This window comes from Lactuca sativa, chromosome 2 (assembly GCF_002870075.4).
Source record: "Lactuca sativa cultivar Salinas chromosome 2, Lsat_Salinas_v11, whole genome shotgun sequence".
Taxonomy (NCBI): domain Eukaryota; kingdom Viridiplantae; phylum Streptophyta; class Magnoliopsida; order Asterales; family Asteraceae; genus Lactuca; species Lactuca sativa.
Window position 1 is genome coordinate 194992228 of NC_056624.2, and position 23814 is coordinate 195016041.

General features: G+C 32.5%; 2 protein-coding genes and 1 long non-coding RNA gene across 3 annotated transcripts; 1 reads left to right on the forward strand and 2 right to left on the reverse strand.

Moving 5' to 3' along the window:
• The first annotated feature begins 5276 nt into the window (after window positions 1-5276).
• LOC111899896 (uncharacterized) lies at window positions 5277-6086 on the forward strand. The gene has a single exon (XM_023895793.2). The coding sequence runs from the start codon at window positions 5277-5279 to the stop codon at window positions 6084-6086; it is 810 nt and encodes a 269-aa protein (XP_023751561.2).
• Window positions 6087-10236: 4150 nt separating this feature from the next.
• LOC111899846 (uncharacterized) lies at window positions 10237-13039 on the reverse strand. Its single transcript, XR_002853066.3, has 3 exons — window positions 12642-13039; window positions 11504-12535; window positions 10237-10511 (listed from the first exon to the last, which is right to left on the reverse strand). It is a non-coding gene; the product is annotated as an uncharacterized LOC111899846 (long non-coding RNA).
• Window positions 13040-13346: 307 nt separating this feature from the next.
• Window positions 13347-20172, reverse strand: LOC128132448 (uncharacterized). Its single transcript, XM_052769026.1, has 6 exons — window positions 19056-20172; window positions 18767-18911; window positions 18208-18676; window positions 14926-15014; window positions 14425-14505; window positions 13347-13509 (listed from the first exon to the last, which is right to left on the reverse strand). The coding sequence occupies exons 1-6, from the start codon at window positions 20170-20172 to the stop codon at window positions 13347-13349; spliced, it is 2064 nt and encodes a 687-aa protein (XP_052624986.1).
• Between the last annotated feature and the right edge of the window lie 3642 nt (window positions 20173-23814).

Below are 23814 nucleotides of genomic sequence, written 5' to 3' on the forward strand. Positions count from 1 at the left end.
GTTTGGGAGGTTAGGGGGGTTTCATACGTGGCTGCCAATATTTGAAAATAGGGGATCTTAATGATAAATTATACAATTCAAAGTGTATAAAGTAAAAAAATTATTAACATATAATAACTCTATGACTATAATGACAATACTAAACTGCAATTCTATATTACAATTTATAATTTAAAAAAATTAGTGGTATTGATGTATATAATATTGATGTACAAATTATTTTTAAGACAAATGATTTAGTGGTATTGTCATTATTTTATATTTATGTTTTCTTGACATAAAAATATTAAATTGTAACTACATTACAACTATGGTCCCACTTATATTATATTTACTTTAATTATTTTTTTCCATGGCTATCTTCTAATTTTAAATAATAAATCCGGTTGTGTTGTTTTATTAATTATGTGCATAGCATTTATTATATTAACTAAATGGTGTTAATTGTTCAGAACGCAAGCAGATCATGAAGTCAGTTAATTCTAAAAAGACTAGAAAATTAAATACTTTTTACTTAGAAAATAGACAACACGTTAATTTGTCTGCTACATCAATCCAACAATCTTCAACCGCTACTAGTGTTCTTTCTTCAATTAACAACGGTATGTTTATCATTTACCATTATTATAATTTTATTTTTACATATTTTTTAAGTTCTTTGTATATTTTTTAATAACATAAAAAAATGTATTATTCTAACACCAACCCGTATTAATATTACAAGAAAAAGCAAATATATTATCTGCTTCGTTGTACGTTGAATCTTCATCATCTGGAATATTTTTTAACAAAGGTTACAAAGATACATTTATTTCTTCACTATTATTAATATTCTATATCAATACAATTATCTACATATTGTTAACTTTATATCATATGCTTATATTCCTTATGCAGAAAAAAACAACTATATCTACTACTTGCAAGCAAAAGAGAATAGAAGACGGAGAAAATTATATTTGGATAATAAGCGATTGAAGACATCAAATACAAGATCCAGCATTCTAAATCCATCAACTCCACATGTCTTAAAAAACATGGATAACTGTAATTTTCTTATTAAAATCAACCACGTTTTACACTTCTTTTAGCTGAAAAATACAATACATAAATTCTCATCTTTTTATGTTATTACCCTATAATCTTATATAATTTTACCTTCTTACTTTGTTTTTTACGTCATGTCTTCAATTTTTATAATATATTTTTTTGCATATCAATTTAAGAGCGTTGTTCTTCAAAATGAAAATGTTCATTCGCATAGATCTCGAGGAAATGAAAATACGCCCTTACAATTTTCTCCTTCATACATAAATATTAGAACTCCGTTATCTAACATTACTAATGGTAATAATTTTGTTTTTAAATTTACTATGATGCATGTTCTAATAAATTTATAATCTTTTTTTTAATTTACTATTATTTGTTTTAGCTAACATTGGTTTCAATAACTACCCCACTTCAACGTTAGCAAATAAAAGTAACTACTCTGTGCTTTCAGCAGATATGACATCCAGAATTGCATCTACAATATGTCAATCTTCATCATCGATCATGTTAAATCTAGGATGTCATAAATTAAAAAGGAAATCGAAACATTTATCTCCTATTCCATTAATTGACCTGACAGCAGATGTAGAAAATATACATGAGGTCGTATCTGAAAAACTTAATCGTTGGTATTTCCAAAGGTAAACAAAAATATATCCATTTTTATTATTTTTTACAAATCAAATCCTATATGGTATATATTTATAAAGTTAGTATTATATTAATAACACTTAATTTTTTTACAGAATATTTGGATCATGGTGATCAGATTGTTGTATGTCAAACATGTCGTGCAAAGTTATGGACAAATGAATCCATTAGAGGCAAACAAAAAAAGAGCACAAATTTTTCATTATGTTGTGGTTATGGCAAGGTTCAACTACCAGATTTAAAAAAGGCACCACCAACTTATGAAAGAAACGATTGTAAAAGCAAAAACTTCAGGAAAAATATACGACGTTACAATTCAATGTTTTCTTTTACATTGATGGGTGGTAAGATTGATTCTTCAATCAATAGAGGAAATGTTCCATACATTTTCAGACTTGGTGGCCAAAATTATCATAGTATTGGAAGTCTTTTACCAGCAAAAGGATCGCAACCAAAATTCTCTCAGTTATACATTTATGATATTGATAATGAAAATTCAAATAGGCAGAGATGTTTTCAGTAAATTTTCAAATTTCTTATTCATACTCTATTTTAATATATATATATATATATATATATATATATATATATATATATATATATATATATTGTTCATGTTATTTATATTTTCCATTCATTTAGTGGGGAAAACCATCAATATACATCATTTGATAATGATATTATTGAAGATTTGAAGGTCATGCTAGATTCAAATAATGTCTTGGTTAGCTCTTATAGAATGGTAAGATATGCTTTTCAAAAAAAATCCTCATGTTGATATAAAGTTAAGAATTATCGGGAAAAGGAATCGTGATGGAAGAACATATAACCTACCAACTGCTTCTGAGGTTGCAGCTTTAATTGTAGGTGACATTTCAGATTCGATTGAAAATAGAGATATCGTTGTTCAAACAAAATCGGGTTTTCTACAACGTATCAGTGAATTGCACCCTTCTTACCTTCCTCTCCAATATCCACTACTATTTCCATATGGGGATGATGGTTACAGTGTTGACATTCTTCATAGAGGTTTTACAGATACAACCAACAGCAAGCGGGCGACATGTACAATGAGAGAATTTTTCGCTTTTAGAATTCAAGACAGGGATCATTCGTTTTCACTGACTCTTAATTCAAAAAGGTTGTTTCAACAATTTCTGGTAGATGCGTATACTATGATTGAAAGTGAGAGATTGCATTACATACGCAGACAACAACATGTTCTTAGATGCGAGTCTTATGAGAATTTACGTAAGCAAAAAGCTCAAGGAGCTACAAGTATCTCCAACGTCGGACAACGTGTGATATTACCTTCATCATTTACTGGTGGTGCACGCTATATGCTTCAAAACTATTTGGATGCCATGTCGTTATGTAAATGGTTTGGATATCTTGATTTCTTCATAACCTTTACGTGTAATCCCAAATGGCCAGAGGTGAAAAGGTTTCTTAAGGATACTTCACTTCAACCAGAAGATAGACCTGATATACTATGTAGGTTGTTCAGGATCAAGCTTGATGCATTTATTAAAGACTTAAGGAAGAATCATATCTTCGGCATAGTTCAAGCAGGTATTTAAAATTAACTTATTTCATAATTCATGAGATTAAATGCTTTTTATTTCATATTTTTAACATTTTGCTTATGGTCTAACCATATTTTTTTTGTGCAAAATATTTTGCAGTTGTTTATACAATTGAATTTCAAAAAAGAGGTTTGCCACATAGTCATATATGTCTATTCATGCATTCTGACTACAAGCTACCTACTGTTAAATTAATCAATCCCATAATATCCGCCGAAATACCAAACAAAGATGAAGATCCTGAATTGTATTCACTTGTGAATGAGTTCATGATTCATGGTCCATGTGGAGCTGAAAATATCAATTGCCCATGCATGGTGGACAAAAAGTGCTCTAAAAACTTTCCAAAGCAATTCTGCAATCATACAACTGTTGATCAGGATGGTTTTCCCTTATATAGGAGAAGAAACAATGGTCATTTTGTTGAAAAATCAGGTGTCAAGTTGGATAATAGAAATGGTGTCCCCTACAACAAATATCTATTGAAAAGATATCAAACACATATTAATGTTGAATGGTGCAATCAGGGATCATCTATAAAGTATTTGTTCAAATACATAAACAAAGGACCTGATAGAGCTACAATTGCCGTTGTACGAAGCAATAATGATTGTGATAATCATGAAGCGGTCGATGAAATAAATGAATATTGCGATTGTAGATATTTATCTGCATGTGAAGCATCATGGCGAATTTTTACATATGATGTTCATTACAGATAGCCTTCTGTAGTTAGACTACCTTTTCATCTTCCTGGTCAACAGCAGATTGTATATGGGGAATACGATGATATTGATGATGTTTTGGACAAACCTTCTGTTGCTGCTTCAATGTTCACAGCTTGGATGGAGTGTAATGTAATTTCTCGTGATGCACGAAAACTTACATATGTTGAGTTTCCTACAAAGTTTGTTTGGAATCGTAAGGATAGGTTTTGGAAGCCTAGGGAAGTAGGAAAGTGCATTGGTAGAATTCATTTGGTTTCACCTAATCTAGAGGAAGCTTATTTCTTAAGGATTCTTTTAAATAAGGTGAAAGGTCCAAGATCATTTGAAGAGATTCGCACAGTAAATGGTGAAGAATATTTGTCTTTTAGAGATGCTTGTTATGCTCTTGGGCTCTTGGATGATGACAAAGAATACATCGATGCAATTAAAGAAGCAAGTCATTCTGGATCTGGTTTTTATCTACGATTCTTATTTGCCACATTGTTGATGTGTAACAGTATGTCTAAACCAGAAGTTGTTTGGGAAAATACATGGGAGTATTTGGTGGATGGAATTCTTTATAATCAATGACAGAGATTAAAGTTATCAGGTATTAAAATTTTATTATTATTATTTATTTAAAAATTAAATTATTTATTTTATAACATGCATTTGATAAATTTTTAATTATAAGTAAATATTGTTAATAATATATGTAATTAATTTGATATTTTGTCCTCCAGGCTTAACTCTTAGTGAAGATCGGCTTATGAACTTAACTCTGTACGAGATAGAACAGATTTTACTTCGTAACAACAACACTCTCAAAAATTATAAAAACATGCCTTACCCGGACATTGATTCTGTTTCTTCTTCAAACAATCGACTTATCACCGAGGAGCTAGATTATGACATTTCCATTATAAAGACTGAGTTTGACTGTATGTTTCTTGCATTAACAAATGAGCAACGTGACATTTTCCTTGATATCATGGGTGCAGTTACAAAAAATAAAGGAGGTGTTTTCTTTGTTTATGGTTATGGTGGAACAGGTAAAACATTTTTATGGAAGACAATATCTGCAGCAGTTAGATGTGATGGTCATATCGTTTTAAATGTTGCTTCAAGTGGAATTGCTTCGTTATTATTGCCCGGAGGTAGAACAACCCACTCTCGATTTATAATTCCATTTGAACTTACTGAGGAGTGTATGTAAAATTAATCGAAGTAGTGAGCTCGCTTATTGAGAAAAACATCTTTGATAATTTGGGATGAAGCACCTATGGTCCATAAGCATGCATTTGAAGCTTTAGATCGAAGTTCAAAAGATGTATTGAGGTCTGAAAATTCTACCGAGTCGAATATTCCATTTGGAGGGAAAGTTATTGTTTTTGGAGGAGATTTCAGACAAATTTTGCATGTTATTCCGGGTGGCAGCAGACAAAACATTGTTAATGCTTCTTTAAGCTCTTCATATTTATGGCAACATTGCAAAATCCACAAGTTAACAAAAAACATGAGGCTAACGGTTGGAAGGGATCAGTCTGTTGTAGAAAAAATAAGAGATTTTGCAGAATGGCTATTGGATATAGGAGAAGGCAAACTTGGTGGTCAGAATGACGGCGAAACGGTTATTGATATTTCGGATGATATTCTCATTAGTGATCCAAATGATCCTATAGGTTCATTAATTGAGTTTGTATATCCTTCGATTTTGGATAATTACAACAATACAAGTTATTTTCAAGAAAGAGCAATACTAGCTCCAAAGAATGAAGCGGTTCAGGAAATAAATGATCGTTTGCTATTGAAGTTTCCAGGAGATGAGGTTGAATATTTAAGTTCAGATAGTGTATGCCAATCTGAATTTGTCCATGATCAGTTTGATGCAGATTTATACTCACCGGATGTTTTAAATGGTCTCAAAGTTTCGGGTCTACCAAATCATAAGTTAGTTTTAAAAATCGGTGTTCCGGTTATGTTACTAAGAAATATTGATCAAAAAAATGGCTTATGTAATGGAACAAGACTCCAAGTGATATCATTGGGCAAACGTGTTATCGAGGCACGTACATATCTTATCTGGAACTAATATTGGAAATCGGACTTTTATTCCAAGAATGTCTTTAACGCCATCAGAAAAAAAAATTTCATTCAAATTCAAAAGAAGACAGTTTCCATTGGCTATATGTTTTGCTATGACTATTAATAAGAGTCAAGGACAGTCGTTATCCAAGGTTGGCTTGTACCTCAAAGATCCTGTTTTTTCACATGGGCAATTTTATGTTGCCTTATCTAGAGTTCAAAGCAGAGAGGGATTAAAATTGTTAATTTTAGATAAGGATGATAAGCTAACCAATAAAACTTCCAATGTTGTTTATAAGGAAGTTTTTGGTAATTTATAATCAATTATTTTGTATCATCTTTTATTTATTTTTAGTATTAATTAATTAAATTATATAACTTGATTTAATTATATTAATATATTGTATTTGATTTATTCATGTTAATTAACTTATAATATTTTATTGTTTTTGCTTTATTCATGTTAATTACATTACTTTAAATAAATTTTTATAATTAAAAATTCATTATTGCTTAAAATTTATAAATTTTAAATACTTACAAATGACAATCTTAATAAAATAAATATACTATTATGTATTTATCCTTTTTTTCTTAACTATGGTATCTTCATTTATTATGTAATAAAAATTATGATTCTATTTAAATTAATCAACCGTGGGTCCCACGAGTTTTACACCTATATATATATATATATATATATATATATATATATATATATATATATATATATATATATATATATATATATATAGGGTGAGGTTCAATAGAGAACCATAATTAACCAAGGAACCAATCATGAGCATCGTAAATCATAACGATCAACGGCCAAGGAAATAGATGTATACTTTTACATTGGACGCACACACACCGGATTATACCAAAAAATCTACCATTTACAAAAAAAACTCACCACTTTAAAATTTTTTTTAGGACATGTTTTTTATCAAAAAAAAAACCGAATATACCGTTGTTCACGATTTTTCGTCATCTTTCCATAGAGATCCACGATGATATATAAAAAACGATTTTTTTTTCGAAAAAAACTCATTTCATTTTCTTTAATGAAAAAAGTTAAGGTCTATTTTTTATAGAAAAAAATTAATAAATATATCAAAATTCATATTTTTTGCACTTTTTAAACTTAGATTCATATTCATGTTTATATATATATATATATATATATATATATATATATATATATATATATATATATTTCAGTTCAGATTCATATTGTAAACCTGTTCAGATTCACATTGTGAACCTCCTCAGATTCACAGTGTGAATCTGAACTGATCGGAGTTTTTTCACATTGTGAATGTTAAAATTTGAAATATTTACAGTTTAGATTCACAATGTGAATCTACACTGATCGAGGTTTTTTTTTGTGAACCTTCTCAGATTTACAGTGTGCATAATAGTAATTTAGATGCACATTGTGAATCTAAACTGTTCGAGATTTTTCATATTGTGAATGTTAAAAATTGAAATATTTACAGTTTAGATTCATAGTGTGAATCTACACTGTTCGAGGTTTTTTTTTTTTTTTTTTTTTAAATCGGTGTCGATGTTTATTAATAGAGTATAAAAAATTAATATTTTTGGTATAATTAGTTTTTTTACTATAAAAAAAACTTAAATATTGAAAAAATAAGAAAATTAAGTGGACTTTTTTCGAAAAAAATTCATTTTTTTATATATCATCATGGATCTCTATGGAAAGAGGACGAAAAATCGTAAACAACGGTATATTCGGATTTTTTTTCGATAAAAAACTTGGCCTAAAAAATTTTTTAAATGAAAAAAGGAAGTGAGTTTTGTTATAATCCGGTACATCTGCGTCCATTATAAAAATTTACAACCATTCCTTTTGCCGTTGATCGTTTTAAATTCCGACGCTTTTGATTGGTTCCTTGGTTCCTTGAATAATAATGGTTCTCTATTGAACTTTTCCATATATATATATATATATATATATATATATATATATATATATATATATATATATATATATATATATATATATATATATATATATATAATGTGTATTGGAAGAAAATAAAAAAAATGGAATATTTTTTTTACGAAAAACTACATTTCGAATTGAGTTCATAACCAACATTCGGATCCCAAAAAAACTCCGAAATTACAAGAACAAATTTGAAATCCAATGATAGTTCAAAATTTCAAGAACAAATATCGTTTTTTTTTACTTAAATTTAACAAAAGGTTAAACAAACATAGTTATGTGAACTATATACGATATTAGTGCATAAAATTAGGAATTTTACTGAAAAACGATAACATTAAACACTTCGAAATGTAGCATTCAGAATCCCAAAAAATTATCTATATTTCTTTGAAAAAAACCCCGAAATATAAACAGTTGTTCGGAATGAAGACATTCGAAAGAAAATAATTATTTTTCAAATACTGAAAATATAAGGTTATTTTCTTTAACAATCTTATTTATAATTGTTAGATGACTTAATTTCCCTACATTGATGCCATTGTTATTTTGGTAAACAAAACATAAAGCCTACGAATAATTTATGATATTATGCAAAGAAAGAAACATTTATTTTAATTCATAAAAGAATGAACACAAAATGATTAAACAGAGGCCATTGCTTGTTGAGACATTTTTAATTCACGAATACACATGATAAAGAATGGCATATATACTAAGTTGTATTGGAAGACAACTTTACATTTTCAATATTATAACAACTTTCATTCTGTCACGTTAAAAAACTTTGTGCTTTATTTAATAATGCCCTAATGGTTCGAAAGACTTTGATGGTAACGGTGGTTATTTATAGTAATATTGTTGTTGTGATGAATGTGATGGTGGGGAAAGAGACTTGTAAGGTGGAGATTTTTATACTTAAGGAGGTAGTGGAGATGGTGAAAGAGGAGGAGGAGTCTTGTAAATATATGGAGGTGGTTGGGATGGTGATTGTTGGGGAGGAGATTGGTACACATATGAAGGAGGTGACGATGGTGATGGTGGTGGTGGAGATTTGTATATATAAGGAGGTAGTGGTGATGACGATGGTAGGGGTAGAGATTTAAACGGTGGTGGTGGAGATTTGTATATATAAGGAGGTAGTGGTGATGACGATGGTAGGGGTAGAGATTTAAACACATATATGGAGGTGGTGGAGATGGTGATGGAGAACGTGGTGACTTATACACATATGGAGGTGGAGGAAATGGTGACGGTGGAGGTGGTGGAGAACTATAAACATATGGGGTGGAGGAGATGGTGGGAGTGGGTGTGGGGTTGGAGACTTGTAGACATAAGGAGGTGGTGGAGATGGTGATGGAGGAGGTGAAGACTTGTAAACATATGGAGATGGTGATGGCCTGATGGTGGCGAGGACTTGTACGCGTAAGGAGTTGGTGGAGATGGTGACTGGAGACTTGTAAACATATGGAGGTGGTGGGGATGGTGATGATGGGGTGGAGACTTATACACATATGAAGGTGGTGGAGATGGTGATTGTGGGGGTGGAGACTTGTATACATACGGAGGTGGTGGGGACGGTGTTGGTGGTAGTGGAGAATTGTAGACATGCTGAGGTGGTGGTGGTTGAGATTTGTAAATGTACATAGGTATTGGTGGAGACTTGTAGATATACCATGGACGAGGAGATTTGTGAATATAAGGTAGATGAGGCCACGTGTTCTTCACCAGTGTTACTAGAGACTTGTAAACATAATGGGATTTTTTCCATTGATCCTTCAGTGCTGGTGGCAATTTCCAACTTTTGGGCAATAATGGTGAATTGTAAGCATAAGGTTTATCTACGATGACAATGGTGGATAAGAAAGAAAAAAAACAAATGCATAAACTAGTTGAGGCCAATGCCTCAGCTCCCCAAGGTTTCCCATATTAAGACACTCTCTTTCATTACAAGATCAATACTCGTTTTGTTGTGTTAAACGGTTTGATTCGAACGTTTTTATAGCCATATAGTGTTTTTAGATTATATATTCTTTTACTAAAAGGATTAATAGTAAACTCCCACTAAGTTTCTCATATACGAGTATTAAATTGATTTTATATATTTTGAATGTTAAGAGTTAACTTTTTCATGCAACTCTTTTAATTTATATTCTTTTATTATATAAGCAAGCTGTAGTTACGTACATTTACAGATAAACTTCATCGAATTATTGACGATGATAACAATAATGTATACAAATCCCTGATTATAAAAATTTCTCTGCACACCATAACAATGAGAAAAAACAATTCACCTATAAATCATACTTAAAATGTAACTTCAACAAAAATGAATTTCATGACTTTTTCTATAAACTCAAATCCGATTATTCAATCATGGAATCACATTTTTTTTTTCCAAAATAAAAATTGATGGCTTCGATCCCACTCGGTGTGCTTCACTTCTTTGCCCTCAAAATACTAATAAGTCAAAAATATCCAAACCATGAAAGTCAAAGAGGAGTTGGTATTGCCAGCAAGTCTATGTATATAACTGTTTTATTCATGTAATAAACGCGTTTATGAAACAAAATGGTACTAATCCTAAAATTGAAACATAATTGCTTTTAGATTTAACTTGGGAAGATTCCCGCATTGCGTGATTGGACACGCCAAAGGAATGCACAAACTGGAAACACTTTGTCTTATCTTGTATTTACTTGAATCCTCTACTCATTATTGGCACAAATTTTTGTTCAGACACTACAATAAAATGCATGTAGCTATTTAAAAATTCATGTTTTAGTCTTCAATCAAGTACGTTTTCTGTTTTGTATAAGCTTTTGTACATTTAACTCTATAAAATTTGTTTGTTTATGTTTTCAAGTTATGGTCATTGATTACCCACCAACTCTTGATAGCTAAAAAGGACTTCATAATTATATAATATACTAATAAAAAACATACATACATATGTAATCCATATTGATTGGTAACATAAGACCGTCTATCTATTTTATTACATCAGACGTCTATTTCAATTTCAGCATCAAGATATTGGGAACCCATTAATGATAAAAATGAGATATTAGACATTTATTGAAAGATTTAGACAATTTGAAAGAGAAACATGATGATAATGTATAAAACCACAAAAATCTTCGCAAATCTGTGTCCCCTTCTATAATATTAATTAATATGTTTTAATAAATGAAATCATATATACGGTTGTTCATGCATGATTCTGATTGATAAGTTATCGTTCCAATAATTAGTATATATATATATATATATATATATATATATATATATATATATATATATATATATATATATATATATATATATATATATATATTTGAAAATTTCACATATATTTGTTAGTTATGATTTTCAAAAAAAAAAAAAAAAAAACAATAATTCAGTTGATTCTTGAAGGTGGAACTTTAAAAAATACTACTGTACTAATTTACCTGGTGGAGAAGCTACGTTGGTGATGTTCTTTTTTGTGTTTCTTCCATAATCTTCAAAAATCCTGGCCTCTGGGGAGTTGGGTGGCAGCTTCATAAGCTCAGAAAACACACACAAACAGTAAATCACTATATGAGTCAGCAACAAAAGGAAATTTTGTTCTTGATTCTGATGTGATTACTCCAAGTGGTAGCATCCCCAAATTCCACAAAACTACATCTTTATTCCAACCACGGAGTAATATAAATGTAACTAAACAAAGAAAGAACAAAATACTAATATTCAGAAGAAACAAATACTGTATGAAAGACAAAACTTTGGTCAGTGTGCTAATTTGCAGCCCATCCACATAAATCCACAACAATAGTAGCTGGAAAAATAGAAATTTTTTTTTATTAACTGTAGAAGAAGTATGTCAGCAATGACACAATAAGCTCTAAATTGAAGGCAAACCAACATAAAAAGTTAAAAAGTTAATAAACAAACATAAAAAAAAGCCATGATTGCAATGTTAGGAAATGAACAAAGGTTGGGTTAATCAAGTCAGATGACCAATTACCAGTATCACAAACAACAAATTAAGAAATTATCCAAGGAATCATATGGGATCCAGATAAGCTCCAGGACCAGAAAACCATATATACATTAAATTTCTTAAAATCAATGGGCATAGAGATAAAAAGTTAGGACTTGTGTGAACTTCAAATCCAAACACATGAGGATAGCAAACATAAAGATGATGAATTGAATAAAAACACCTCATCCACTCAATTTGTTCTATCATTACAACAATGGTAAGCTACTATATGCTTCGTCAGATCTTCAATTAAAGTACTTCACAACCTAAAAAAAGCGGACAACATTTGGGGTTTTTTACAGCATTAAAGATCAAGAAATCATACAGAAAGCAAAATTAAAATAGAAATCGATACATAAATTCACTAATAGAGAGAGACCTTACCAGACGCTGGAGATCAGTGTGTGAGAGAGAAATCCAACAGCTAGAGCAAGCAGCGGTCGAAATGCAATTCAGGCTGTTAACATGGAAAAGGGGGAAAAATCAAAACAAAAGAAAAAGGAAAAGAAAACGTATTGTATTGTGTTTGTGGTCTCGATAGAGGAAAGGGGGTCCATGTTCACCTCCAAAGGGGAAATCGACAGGTATTCCTTCACAAAGAAGAAGCAGTGAGGCTTGAAAACATAGCAGAGGTCGAGTAGTAGTCAATCGGTGGTGCTTCAATATGGATGAGGTTTGAGGAGCCGGTGTTGTATTGGATAAAGGGGCGTTGAAAATGCTGGGGTGACTGGTGGTTTGCTTCCGGTGGCAGAAGTCGAGAGAATAGTGGGGATGGAGGAAAACGTCAATGAAGAGGAAGGAAGGAACTGAATTGGGTATATCGATGAAGACGAAGGAAGCGGTGGATACCGACACTAATTACGTTGTTATTGGTTAAAACTGGGTGGAATCAACACGTTGTTACTGTCACTTTAACACTAACACGTACCAATTATGAACAGTGGCTGTGACTAAATGGAAAAGAAAAAAAAATCAAAGTCCTGTTCACCTGGCACTTTATATATATATATATATATATATATATATATATATATATATATATATATATATATATATATATATATATATATATATATATATATATATATATATATATATATATATACTAGGTAAAAACCCGTGGAACCTACGGGTAATAATTTTAAATAAATTAAAAAAATGATTATATAATAAAACAATGTATCATTAATTTAGAAAAATTTATGAATTGTAATATTGTATTTTGTAATAACTTTGTAATTTGTAAGTATTTAATTACATATGTAAATTCACTTATGAATTGTAATTTGTTTTGAATCATATTTATTGATATTTTTTCCATTTTCACCGGTTTGTTGTTCAAAACGTTGGCATGTTAATTTAAGCATCATAATAACAATGACTTTGTTTTTGGTTTTGGGAACCTTATTTATCATTTTACCCTTTAAAATCCTGCATAATAACACCCATAATTTCATGTATTCAAGCGCTTGGTAATTGTGTGACCGACTAGTATTCTCCTTGGAAACTATCATCTTTCTATGTAAACACAATTTTGTACTTCTGCGATGAGGTGCTATTCATTGTGCAAAAGATCTATAAAGATTAATAAATGTTTGCAAATCTATAATTAACAAGTTTTTTAAAGTTTCAATGTTATTTAGCACATATATTACATAAATAATCCAAAATAGTAAAAAGTTTTTATAACTTTTGAACATATAGTCTGTCCTAACTCAAAAAACCTGAAGTACCTGGCAAAAGTAAAACTTGAGATATCAATCTTAATATGATGTCTTTCTTCAAGCCCTTGTAACAAAAAATAAATGAGTGAATTCCGATGGGATAAAAGCAAACAATAACACATCGAAAACCCAACCAAAAAGTGGTTATCAATAGAAAATAAATGAGTGAAATTATATAAATTGACAAAACTTAAACAATTTCAATTCAGATTACATGGTTTTTGGGGCTAAAACTTTTTTTTGGGGCAACTTTAGTCAAAATTAATACAGCTGTTACATAAACATGATATAAAAAAGGTTCTCCATTGAACAACATCACCAATTGATTGAGTAAAGAATCAAAGCACAAAATGTAGGTTATCATTAACGTTACCTTATAGTAACTGTCGTCGGGGATCCCTGAGTTATATTTTCCGGTGAAAACTCCATATACCAGCAGTTTGAGGAAGATAGCTTATGATCTTTGAAATTTTCATTATGATACAAATTAATAATTTTTATGTTCTCTAACATGAAAAAGAAAACAGTGTGGGATTTAGAAAAGAGCATTGTGTTAGAAATGACCAAAATAAACATGTATTTAAGGTATAACAGTTTTAACTCGCTGAATAAAGTGTCATACAAGGCAATTACACCATTTTGACCAACATCTGCACAAGCCTTTCCATAAAGTCCAACTTGTGGTTTTTGGATGTCAGAAAAACTACAAATTGTTAGCAAAAATACCCCTAGAGTCAACATTTATGAAAGAAAGACAAATGATTGTTGTTGATCATTTTTATGTATTTTAGCCTTTGGCGGCCGACTCCAACACCTTCTAAAGCAATTAACATTATTTCAAAGCCTTTAGAGTTCAACTTTTCAAGCTGCAAGCAAATCGTTTATTACATAAGTTAAACAAAAACATCATTGGAAAAAACAACTTAGCATGCTCAAGTCGTATATCATGCATATATAAAAAATTTCATTATTTAGGTACTTTTTAGGGAAAATGATATGCCAAAGCAAGAGAACCAATGGTAGTGAATAAATAACAAATAAATAACTATAACTCTAAACAAATAAATTGTTAATTAAGAAATATTAAAATATCAATCAATGGGTCTTTAATAATCAATATTACCTTGTTTTTGCAATAAGCTTGAGTTGCACCATTTCCATTATCACCATTAAAGATGACGCTTGCGGTATAATGTTAATTGTTAACCAAAACTACATTACATCGACAAAAAATAGTAGTTTGCAAGAATTAGAAGATCAAAAAAACATTCAGATAATCCAACCTTCAAAGAATGGATGTAGAAAATTGATTTAGCCCTAGTGTGAATCGAATTTCTCATATTCCTCCAAGGTACGGTTGATATACGCCCAAAATTACCAAAGAGTAACGTAAGTGCTTTACTGCATCCACACACATTCCAATTCCAATTGTAATCAATCCGGCATCGGTTTTATACATTGTCAAAAAATACCAAATTATCCAAGAAGTTACAAGGGTTTAGTAAATTATAATGAAAATAAATCTATAAATAAAACAAATCTACAAGTGATTAAATCAAAATCAGATCATTGCAAAAAAAAAAAATTCGATAAAATCGTTCAAATTTGCAGGATCTATTCAAAACTAAACCCTAGAGACAGAAAAACCTAAAATCAGAACAAACATGTTCATGTTAGAAAACTCAAATCAGTCTTGGTTCTCGTTTATTAGAGAGAGAGAGAGAGTGTGTGTGTGTGTGAGAGAGAGATAGAGAGAGAGAGAGAGAGTGAAACTACCGAGAAATCATTCATATATGTTTTTTCAATGCAGAAAACTTACCAGGGCCTCGTTGTAGAATAAATATTGAACGTAGATGAATCTATGATTTTAAAAATCAAGTTATGATTTTGAATTCAAAAACAACAAAACTTGGAAAAACCCCAAATCACTCTTGCTTTGGATGTGCCTCAGAAAAAATGAAATAAGATTGAAATTGCTCCTTCAACTTGCTTACAAAAAAGTGAAGAACCCTAGATTTTTTGTAGACGAAATTGTAATACTTTAGATGTGCAATTTAATTGTGGATTTGAAAATGATATTTTTTCCTGGTTTATTGCGATATAGTTGCTAATCCTTTGGAATAGTTATTCCCGAACATCTGAATTTCAAAAGAGAAAGAAACGGAATGAGTGGGACACCTGGACAGGCGATAATATAGTATCATAAGGGCAGGATAGGAATTTCAATTTCATAATATAGGCGGGAAAAAAAATCTGGAAGTGACTAAGAAGATGCCACATGGCATAAAATGTACTGTTTTATTAGAATAGGGGATATATATATATATATATATATATATATATATATATATATATATATATATATATATATATATATATATATAATTACAAAAATGATCATTTTTTTGATAAACTTCAACTAATTAGTTAGAATGTGTTTTTCATTAGAACCATTTTTTAATATCAAGTAGTTTTTATTACAACTCTAAACTTATATTTATTTTATTTTGATAAAATTGCAAAACTGGTTCCTATGGTATGATTTTTTTGGGGTTTAGTCCAAACCCCACTGTTTTTGGATTGGTGGTCATTTTGAGATAGTTTGCTTGCAGTTTTGGTTCCCGTCCAAGTTAATGAATTTATTTTTTATTTTTCTTTCACTTTTTAATAATAATATTATTATTAAATATAAAAGTGGGCCACTTCTTCTCTCTCTCTCTATCCTCTCTCTCTCTCTCTCTCTCTCTCTCCCTCTCTCTCTCTCTCTCACCTAACCCAGACCACTTCATCTTCAAGATTTTATCCCTTAAATCCATCGTCGACATCCCCAATCGATCCATACAGACAGAATAAATCGTATTTCGGTAAACCCCTTCATATTCAGCATATATCGACGCATCATTCAGCTGGTCTCGCCATCTCATTGGCTCCACCATCATTGGGGCTACCATCATCACCATCATCGCCTAAAAAACCAATGGATGACGTGGAATTTGATCCCTATACCACCACTTATTTTCTTCTAGCCGTCGTCGTAGAAGGACAGAGATGAAGCTCGAAGTCGCCACAACAAACCCTAACTCTGATTATGGTTTCTCCATCGTTGTGTTTGTTAAAGGTTGAAGTGAGAATGGATGGAGTAGAGTTTGTAGCCAAATATCCCCCAACTTTGTTCGTCCGGTAGCTGTTTTGAGGAAATGTATAGTCAACCATGGTTACCCCTGTGTCATACTTCACCTTCCACATCCTCCTTTTTAATCACTTCTCCATTCTCCATGTTCTTTATTTTGTGTTGAGTTAAAACCCTAAATCAGATCTACCACATCCCAAATGCTATATTAGAGACCTACAGATGGCAGAGATGAAAGTGCGACGGGTAGATGATACATGAGGAGGGTCATCGAGGAAGGGGAAGTGAACATCAATGGAGGTAGGATTGATGCTTATTTTACAGTTGCACCCAGATCACAAAACAAACTTTCCCAAAATCATCATTTCTTATACCATTTGAAGATTAAGAAACAAATGATTTTCAAGATACTTACAACTCAAAACTCACTACAAAGATCCTAATCTACCCTCAGTATTATTCACTCAACTAACCCATGTTTGTTCGTTCGGTAGTTGTTTTGAGGAAATGAATAGTCAACCATGGTTACCCCTGTGTCATACTTCACCTTCCACATCCTTCTTTTTAATATTACTTCTCCATTCTCCATGTTCTCTGTTTTGTGTTGAGTTAAAACCCTAAATCGGATCTAGCACATCCCAAATGCTATATTAGAGACCCACAGATGGCAGAGATGAAAGTGACGACGGGTAGATGATACATGAGGAGGGTCATCGAGGAAGGGGAAGTGAACATCAATGGAGGTAGGATTGACGCTTATTTTACAGTTGCACCTAGATCACAAAACAAACTTTCCCAACATCATCATTTCTTATACCATTTGAAGATTAAGAAACAAATGGTTTTCAAGATACTTACAACTCAAAACTCACTACAAATATCCTAATCTACCCTCAGTATTATTCACTCAACCTGATCTATAATAGAACAGAACAATGAGGAGTTATGTAAACAAATAATGTATAAAACCCTAAACTAAATAGATAAACATCAAGAGAGTAGATGAAGAACACTATGAGAGACCATTGTTCATGTTCGTTCATTTAACTAAACGAACGATAATTTTTGTTCATATTCGTTCATTTAATAAATAACCAAACATAAATACATAAACATTAAAAACAATTATACCGGACGAACAAAACGTCAAAAAAAGATTAAAAGATATATTTAAATAAAACGTCAAAAATATTAAGAGATTTTTAAAGCATAAAAACAAAGATAAATAAATAAAGCAAAAAATAAATAATAATAACCAGTAAGAGGCACATGTACCTCGCCACTTCGGTTGACAGTCTCATTAAAACTGATATCATCCAGATTAATGGTTGCATCAGCACCGTCCAATTGGGACTCTACTCTCAACTCATCAAGATTAATAGAATCATTAACATATTCATTTGTGTCAAAAACATCATAGGAAAAATGATCACTAGGGCCAGAATCATTTGAAATTTTATCAACAGTGGTTGACTTTAACTTGTAAGGAAAGACAAACTCATAAAATTTCACATCCTTGGATACAAAAGAGGTGTTAGTATCCAGACTAAGAAGTTTATAAGCCTTTTTATCAGAAGAATATCCTAATAAAACACATTTTTCAGCACGTTCAGACAGTTTATCAGTAACATTTTGTTTTACAGCAATACATAAGCAACCAAACACCCTTAAATGTTCAAAACTGTGAGATCTTTTAAAAACAAGTTCATAAGGAGACGAGCCATTTAAGACAGAAGTAAACATCCTATTTATTAAAAAAAAAAACAGAAGTCAAAATCGCATATCCCCAATGTTTAATAGGAACCCCTAATTGAAATAAAAGAGATCGTGATACATTATGAATATGTATGTGCTTCCTCTCCACAACCCCATTTTTTTGTGGAGTGTAAGCACAAGTTGTTTGATGTATGATACCTCATTCAAAACAAAAAAAAACTTCATTTGATTATTGACAAATTCAGTTCCATTATCTGAAGGTACTATTTTAATATTAACATTGAACTGATTTAGAAGAATATTAACAAAAGATTTACAACAATCAATAACCTCAATTTTAGACTTTAAAAGAAAAACTCAAGTGGCCCTAGTAAAGTCATCTACAATAGTAAAAAAATACTTAAAACCTTCAATAGATGCAAGTCTATAAGGACCCCAAACATTTAAGTGAATCAATTCACCTAGTTTAGTTGAATTATGTTGACTATGTGAAAAGGATTCTCTTGTCTGTTTTGCTTTATGACAGGCATCACAAGGAGGAAGGGACTCATTTCCAAGTTTTAATTTTTCTTTTAAAGAACTTAGAGCTTGGTCAGCTGGATGGCCAAGTCTATTATTCCAACTCAGTTTAGAGACACAACATCTAGAATTAGTTATATTAGTTGAAATACCCGAGGGAACACAGTCAAGAAAATACAATCCCCGATATAATCTACCATTCTCCACCATCTCCTTTGATAGTGAATCTTGAATTTTGGAATTATGTTCAGAAAAAACAACTTCACTGCCACTATCCTTACACAGTTTATGTAAAGATAAAAGGTTAACATTAAAGTCTGGAACAACAAACACATCAAATAAGGTGAGATGTGAAGACAACTGAAGATTTCCTATTTTGTTAATAGGAGTTGAAGAACCATTCAAATGTTTTACAAGAAGGTTCAGTCTAGACACATGTATTGCATCTCTAAGTTGTGACTCAGAGGCTATCATATGTTGATTAGCCCATGAGTCAACAATCCAGCTTTGAGAATTATTAGGACTAACAAAAGAATTACAGCACTGAAACATAGATGTACCTACCATATTTGCAGTAGCAGATACATCATCACTAGTAGAACTCTCATTAATGAGACGAAGAAACTTGGAGTATTGTTCACTAGTGAGATAGTGAGCATCACTGCCAAGAACAAACTCAGAAGAAGTTGTGGCACTACTGTTATATCCAAAAGAAGAAGAATTCACAGAAAAAGACTTATTTTGAATATGAACTTCATTCCTAGGTTTAAAATCCTTTGGGTATCCAATCAATTTATAACACCTTTCTATTGTATGACCTTTAAGATTACAGTGTTTGCATTGTAACCCCTGATTTTTGGATCTATTTTGACCTTGTCCCGTTTTAAAATCATTAAGTTTACTATTAAAAACAGAAACCCATGGTTTTGAGGAGGTAGTGGAAATTAGAGAGCCATTCTTTTGGGGACTCTTTTCTAGAAAGAATAGAGAAGGCAGTTTTAACATTTGGTGTAACATCCATAAAACCCGAGCCAATTTAAAACTTTTTAAATCATTTAAAACCATTCGATTATTACAATTAGTTTTCAAAATAGTTTAAACATCAGAGTTCCCAGAAATCATAATCATCAATCGAGGAAGTGTACGGTCACGCCTTCGTCTTCCCGTGGTTATCCGCTAAACCTGAAACAACAAACTGAAACTGTAAGCCTGAAAGCTTAGTGAGTTACCCCCAATATACCAACATCGTACTGATAACCATATCATATAAACATATAAGAAACAGGGCAACCATGCATCATGAGTCTACAGTGTGACTGGTCCGCCCGTACTGGGCATTCAGTCCACCTGGTTCACTCCCTGAGTCTACAGTATGACTGGACCGCCCGCACCGGGCCTTCAGTCTATCTGGCCCACTCACCGAGCCTCGGCATGTCTGGACTGCCCTCTCTGGGCCTTCAGCCTATCCAGACCGCTCATCGGGCCTTCGGCCTGACTAGGTGCCCTCCTGGGCCTGCGGTCTATCCGGTCCGCCATGGGTATGCTGGCCTACAACACGAAGCAGGACCCGCCTCAACCCAACCCCATACCAATCAAACAATCATGTGAACGTAAATATCATATGCTAGCATGTATATAACAGATAATCATACCGATCTAACAGATCACTAACACAACAACCATCTTATAACCAGGATACCGACCTAACCGGTCACTAATATAACATCATCCTATATACAAGGATACCGACCTAAACCAGGTCACTAACATAATACCATCCTACCTACCAGGATGCAGATCTAGCAGATCAATAAACATATCAAGCAAATACCCAGATACAAATCCGATACAGGGCCGACCATGGTGCCTTAGACCCTGTTGATATAGTAAATATAACTCACGTCGCAACTATCGGCTCGAAAGATAAGCTCAAACTCTCGGATCACCGCAACAAATTCCACCACCTATAATTGTCATGCAACCATGTTCATAAATGCCTAAATGCCCCGTAAGTCCAATAGTCATCCTTGGTCAAAGTCAAGGTCAACGGTCAAGGTCAACAGTCCATGTTGACCCGACTCGTCGAGTACAACCAGCCACTCGCCGAGTTCCTTGCATAACTCGCCAACTCGCCGAGTCACTTGAGTGACTCGTCGAGTTCCTAATGTTTGCGGTCGTAAACTCCTTGGACAATTCGTCGAGTTTCCCTTGCAACTCGCCAAGTTCATGCGTGCCAAAAACCAGGAAAACCCTAACTGACTCGCCAAGTCACCCTACTGAATCGTCGAGTCCACGACAATCTTTATCGGACTCGCCGAGTCCCTTCAGTCCTTCATCTATTCAAACGCTTTTTAAGCCATGATAAGGTTCCATATTGCAGATCCAGTTCCCCAAGGCATATTTATCACGTAAAGTTGCAAACTTTACGTGCATGCAAGGCTCTAAAGTCTTATAATGACAAAACCAAGCCTGTAATGGAGTTTAACACATAAGGAGAGGCTCATAACTGCTAAAGCTGGAAGCTTTGTGGACTTAGAGACCACAGAGAGTTCAAATATGAAGTTGCAACTTCATATCTTAGCTCATACTCAAGAAAAGCTTCCTAATATGCTAGAAAAGCCCTAAAATTCACCCCGAAGGAGATCTAGAATGAAATGAGGTCAAGATAACGACTTGATATCTTCCAAGTTCCAAAGGATGCCAACTGAGGTAGATTCCAGATCCCCCACGCTCCTTGCTTCTAGACATTTGCTCTCAAGGCTCTTCTCACCAAAAATCCTCTTCCAAAGCTTAAAATACACAAATGGAGCACTCTCACACGAATTAGGGTTTATGGGTTATCAAGAGGCTTTAAGGGGAGGCCGAGGAGGCCAATGATCCTTTAAATAGGGTGCAAAACCCTGGAAATTAGGGTTTCATCCTCCAGCTCCTACTCGTCGAGTCCTTTCTTGGACTCGGTGAGTAGGTCACTTAAACACGTGGACCAACCCGCTGCTACTCGGCGAGTCAGGCAACCAACTAGTCGAGTAGACCTTGAAATCATGAGAATTTATAACCATAACTTAATACTCGAGAATTGGGATGTTACATTTGGCAAGGGTTCCATCAAAAGAATGTGACTCTAGACTAGATTATAAACATCATCAAGACCACTTAGAAACTGCATTAGCTTCATCAACTTAGAATGATCATTAAGCTTAGCAGCGGCCTCACAAACACATTCAGTTAAACTAGTTAAACCATCAAACTCTTTCCATAAGGAATCAAGTTTATTGTAATAATCAGAAAGTGAAGAACCATTTTGTTTTAAAGTATTAATTTGTTGATGAATATTAAAGATTACAGACCCATCAGCCTTATTATAAGTTTCAAACAACTCATCCCAAATATCCTGAGCTTTATCAGAATATACATGACTAGCATATATAGTTTCATAAATTGAACCTAAAATCCAATTGCAAACAACAACATTAAAACGCTTCCACTTAGAAGCTTTAGAAGATTCAATTTTTTTCAAGAGCAAGATTACCATCCACAAAACCTAACTTATTCCTAGCCTTAAGATCTCTAGACATAACATTACGTCACAAACGATAGTTTTCATTTCCAGTAAGTTTAATCGTTATAATAGAAGTTACACCATTATCAGATGGATGAACATATAAGGGATCATCAAAATCAACATGACTATCTTTAGGAGTACCACTCCCTTCAGGTGTTTCACCAGTCATGATGAACTGATATAACAAGAAAAAAACCAAGATAGAAAACAAACAACTGTGTCGACTTAAATACAGATGGTTACCACAGTATGACGGGGCCCAAGACAATCAACACAGTGTACAAAAAAAATTGAACAAACAATAATTGGTGTGCACAAGACACCAAGATCTCCCACGTCTACAGCTAAAAAAGAAAGAAAGGAACAATAAACCCTCACAGTGCAATTAGCAGAGATGTTCAAGAATTGACTCCCTGAATCCGTTCTCTTCAAGAGTTTTTCGGTGATGAAATCCGACCTCAAGAGAGTTATTACAGATTATAGGGATTAATCAATTTGATCTTCAGATGATCAACCAAGTATTGTTAACAAAGCACCACAGACAGCGAACAGTTTCAAAGATCTGCAAAAGCAAACCAAGAACCTCGCAGTACCAAGATCTTAACAAAATAATGTTTCACTTTAGGGAAATTAAAGCGGAAACCCTAAAGAATAGAAACCCTAATCTTTCACGGTTGAAAAACAACTGTGAAACAACTACAAGGATTAAACAAAACAAATGAAAAGTACCTTTCAACCAATCGTCGTGGAATCAACGTCTAATGACCAACGAAACTTCAGGATTGATAACAAGAGCCTTATAGCTCTGATACCATGTTGAAAACACACAAAACAAACTTTCCCAACATCATCATTTCTTATACCATTTGAAGATTAAGAAACATATGGTTTTCAAGATACTTACAACTCAAAACTCACTACAAAGATCCTAATCTACCCTCAGTATTATTCACTCAACCTGATCTATAATAGAACAGAACAATAAGGAGTAATGTAAACAGATAATGTATACAAACCCTAAGCTAAACAGATGAACATCAAGAGAGAAGATAAAGAACACTATGAGAGAAAACCCTAATCTATTG